Source organism: Amphimedon queenslandica, unplaced genomic scaffold (assembly GCF_000090795.2).
Source record: "Amphimedon queenslandica unplaced genomic scaffold, v1.1 AMPQUscaffold_13463, whole genome shotgun sequence".
In the NCBI taxonomy this organism is placed as follows: domain Eukaryota; kingdom Metazoa; phylum Porifera; class Demospongiae; order Haplosclerida; family Niphatidae; genus Amphimedon; species Amphimedon queenslandica.
Window position 1 is genome coordinate 215,010 of NW_003546301.1, and position 4,940 is coordinate 219,949.

The following is a 4,940-nucleotide window of genomic DNA, read 5'->3' on the forward strand; positions in this document are numbered from 1 at the left end:
TCCTACATGTAGCTTCATTGTGGCTGAAGTTTATATATATCTATTGTCCTTTTTTGCTAAGTTTTTTGTCTAAACCTCTGATTACTGCTATTGTATTGCTTGTTTGTGTTTTGCAATATCTGAATACACTTGTGTAATTGTCATATAAAATTCCATTAGATTATGTTGTACCGTATAGTGGGTTTTATTGACGAAGGTTTTGTTTTGACGAGTTAACAATGTAAAATAAAATGTCAAATTTTATAACTGTCCAAAATTTTGTACTTTAATTGTGCCACGTGTACGCGAAGGGTACTATTCGTCAAATTTAAAATTGCCAATGAAGGAAATTTACTGTTTTCATCAAATTTTTTACTTGTCAGTAAATTCTGCTATACAGTAGTTTGAAAGTAAAATGCATAGCATGTACAACTATATTCACTTGAGTTACATTTCCATATTTCATTAAATTCATATTGTAGTGATGACACGACTTTAACTCGAAGTCTTAGGACTGGCCGAAAAAAGTTTAATCGTGATCCTAAAGATGTAAGTTCCATTCACATCTATATACACGTGCATACATATACATGTATGTACTATAATAACTTAGTTTTATTAAATTTACACTATAAGACACATTCATATACAATGTGCAAAGAGTGAGGCCTATAGTAGGTGCATTATTGCATCTAACACCTTGTGGTGTAGTTTTAATGATATGCATAGGATATTCATTAATGTATGCACAGAATACATGACAGCATGTCTCTTTCATCTGAAGTGCAAAGTAGCAAGAGACTCTAGAATTTGTATAGTTTTTTTGAAGAACCTAAATTTCAACTGATACTGATAGCATTTGTAGCAAAATTTCATAAGGGATTGATGTTTTCAACTCAATTGAACCAGCCATATTTGCTAAAATAAGCGCCCTGCTCAAATTTACTGATATTTGCAAGTATAAAATTGCTCATTACAGCTGCCTTTGAAGTGTGATTTGACTAATAGGATCTTTTCATTCTTAGGTTGTGTCTCTGATTATTATTACTCTTTTTTCTGTAAGAAATAAATGCTTAAAAATTTAATGAAGTAATACAGTACATGTATAGTCAGATGGTACTGTTTTAGTGTAGTTTTCTGTTTATAGCCGAGCTAGTACAATATGACTGTTTCTCTAGAGCACCCAATTGCCTATACATGTACATATCACTAGGTTGCTTGGTGCACGAAAGTGCATGAGGTGAACTCAATTCTGAGATAAAAAGCTTTAGCATGTTAGCTACTGCAGTAATGTAAAGTTGCAACGGTGGCTACAATAAAAGTGTTTTCATCAACACCAAAGGCTCGTTAACAAGATTATGCTAGGCCTGACGTTATGTTGATATTGGAATAGGATTTTGTTTTGTAGCTTGCATGAAAGTGGTTGAATGACCCACAGTTTTGATTAAAAATTAACACTAAGCTGACCTAGCATCATACCATATAGCCACAAAGTTTTGAGGCAATAAACTTTCACGAATTTGGCCACAAGTCTTTTTTTACAAATTAACTTTTTTGTGGTTCTTATTTTAAAGTACACATGTTTATGGGTGATACGGATGATTTTTTGGAATTAACTATAGCGGATGCGGAAATCTGCGAAATCATCAAAAATTGTACCTTTGAAATTAAGCGACTATACGGTATTGTAAACAGCCTTAACTTTGCACTGCGTAGTTGCAGTCATGACCTGTCTTTCGTTTCGTTTTTGTTTTTTACCTAAAAATATAGGGAATGAAATATCTCATAGAAAAGAATGTGGTAAATGATACGTCAGAAGATGTTGCTATGTTTCTACATACTGGAGAATTACTTGACAAAAGTGCGATTGGAACATTTCTTGGTGAAGGGTATGAGTTGTATTCTTAATCTGAACAATAACTATTATTTTGTAGTAAAAATTATTATATTGGTGTTCTTCGGAATTTTGTTGTGCTTTATGACTTTGCTGATATGAACTTGGTTGATGCTTTAAGGTAATTAATTTTGAGTGTGTATATGGAAGTTTATGAAAGAATTGTGTTGTATGCATGTATGAAAGTTGTGGACTTTGTTTAGATTAATTGGACACCAGTGTTCTAATTGACTTTAAATGTAATTGTTGCATTTTCCAGGCGTGCGTTTGAAGGGGTTAGGGACACATGAACCATTTTTGTTCAATTATAAAATAAACAAGTATTGGCAGTTTAAGAATATTCTTATAATTGTTTTTACAACCTTGCATGCATAACTGATGGACTCTTATTAAGGCTGCCTTTCTACCTTATAATACTTTTCCAAATGTCTTTAAAGTTTAAACAGAATCTCTGCAGTTATATTGATGTTGGACCTAAAGAGCTCAAAGCTTTTTACCTTTCGCAAGCTGCCATTTTTTTTGCTGTGGCTGCACCCACTTTTTGTAAAAAGTGTAATCAGTGTTTGTGGGTTGTTGCTAATTTACACTTTCTATTTCTCGTGTATTAAAGAAATGTAAGTGTACAAATACGTGAACATGTGTATTAGTAACACGGTAGTGTTACTATAAGTAGGATTCATCCCAAAACAATATGGCTGCCACGACTTTTGCAGCCTTGCTATACCGGGAAAACGAGCTCCTATGCGTACCAGACTTCTTAGAGGACCTTATCTCGACCAGAGGACTCCATTGGTACCACAAGCATGGCTCTAAACCTTGATTGAGAGGAAAGTCAAAAATCAGCGAACTGGCCGTTTTGTTCAGCCACCTTTTTCATCTTAGTCATCATCATCATCTCCTGTCAACAGTTAAGCAGGGGTGTCATGGTCTTTGGTCAATGTTAGAAGGATAATTCTTACACCATTCTACTCCAACTATTTATGCGCAGGTCCACAACTTTTCAAATAACTTTAACAATAAGAAAAAGTTGCCCTCTCTATCACCATCAGCCCAGCTTTCCTCATTCCGCCATTTTGTCAATTAAAGAAGCATGTGCTCCAAAATGTGGGTGTGGTTGTGCATGCTCAGATCTCAGAACTGGGAAAAGGGAGCATTTTTTTATCTAGCTATGTTTGGATCAACTGCAATACTTAGTGGAGGTTCGAACTGTTCCAGGCCTCCAGTTCCAGCTAAAAATAGGTATTTAGTCTTCATTGTTTTATAATGTGTGATCAATAAATCGTATTTTAAAAAACAGAAACAATAATTAATTCATGTTATACAATGATCATGAACTTGCATAAGGAACAACAGTCAATAGGACGGGATTGCAAGGAAGAGATGGGTACTGTCACAGCTTCTTGAACAAGGATTTATGTCAAGATTATTATTATATCATACACTGAACACTGATCAGTATAGAATTTCTTTAGCATTGACCACAATTGGCAATTGACACCATCTGAAAGAAATAATACAAATATTATAAAAAAATCAACACAAACAAGAACATAAAAATTTTTAAAAACACAAGGTAGAGTAGCTAGGATTCTAGAGCAAATTTGTAAAAAAGTAACAGAAACAAGGACAAGTAGGATTTCGAACGACCAATGAAAATATGAAATGAAAATCCTACTCTCGTGACGCAAATTCTACTCTACATTGCAAGGTGATCTATAAATTTTTACATAATAATATTGAAAGTACAATGTAGAGTAGAATTTGCGTCAGGAGAGTAGGATTTTCATTTCGTATTTTCATTGGTCATTCGAAATCCTACTTGTCCTTGTTTCTGTTACTTTTTTACAAATTTGCTCTAGAATCCTACTCCATCTTGTTTTTTTAAAATTTTTTTATAGATAGAGTGATGCTGAAATAAGGTGCAAGAACGACCAGGGGGCGAAGCCCCCAAGTTGTGAAAGGATTTACACGTATGTATATTTATTATTAGAACTTTAATTTAATATGGAAAATCTACAAGACATAATGCTTTATTATAAAAATTGTCATGCACTAGCGTAGTCTTGCCCCCTAATTTTTCAGTAGTGAAGGAACTGGTCAAGAAGCTCTAGTCTAACTATCTGCATACAACTTTTTTGCTTATGCACTTAAGAATCTCCATTCTTTCCTTTAATGCTTGCTGTATAGCACTTTGTTTGCAGGGAGCAAAACTCAGTGGTTTTTGCTAATTAGTGTGCAAAAGCAAAACTAAAGCTCCAAAAATATTTAATCATTAAGAGCATGATGCTGAAATTGTAAATCTGGAATGTTAGTTCTGGCTGTTTTTTTATCAGTAGCATTTAGGTTTTTTCTGTTTATAGACTATTTGCCAAACATCAGAAGCTCTTGTCTTTCTAATTCTTGTACCTCCTCCTGCTTTCAACATTTTTTTGGCTCAGGAGTGGTTTGCTTAGAAGAACATATACATGTACATGTATGTACGCCTGAATTCCATGTGCTCCTCTCCATAATAATTTTTTTGCAGTTCCTGCCTTGAAATGTCAGTAGCTCTCTATCTATTGTTATTGATGCTATCAAAACTAGGTTCATCAAGTATTAATATATGCTTTTATGTTCATGATTGTATTTAGTTGTGCTGTGTGAGTATGCTTTGTTTACAGAGTAGTATTCAATATTATTTCTCATAATTGTCAGAATGGCTAAGGCCACGAAGTGGCTGCAAGCTATTCTAGATTATATGAAGAAGGTGAAGTCGATCATATCAACTGTGTTTGGCCAGTTTTCTTAACTTACAGCTAATTTGTAGTTAAATAATTAATTTTAATAACTTTTGGTCTGCCCATCCGCCCACTTGCCCCACTATATAAGCCCCTGCTTCAGCCATCTTCCTTGGCCTTTGATTAGCTCCTCCTCTTCCATTGGGAGGGTGGGTGTGGATAGTTGATATGATCGACTTCACCTTCATATAATCTAGAATAGCTTGCAGCCACTTCGTGGCCTTAGCCATTCTGACAATTATATTTCAGAAGGCTCAGTCTCACATATCAACTGTGTTGTTTGTAGCTCT

General features: G+C 34.4%; 1 protein-coding gene across 1 annotated transcript in view; it reads left to right on the forward strand.

The window, feature by feature from the left end:
• Positions 1–4,940, forward strand: part of LOC105312237 (cytohesin-3-like) — a 66,449-nt gene that overhangs the window by 15,079 nt on the left and 46,430 nt on the right. The window contains exons 3-5 of the mRNA XM_011404727.2: positions 462–528; positions 1,750–1,868; positions 1,914–1,994. Coding sequence (XP_011403029.2) covers positions 462–528; positions 1,750–1,868; positions 1,914–1,994 — 267 coding nt within the window. The remainder of the gene's footprint in view (positions 1–461; positions 529–1,749; positions 1,869–1,913; positions 1,995–4,940) is intronic.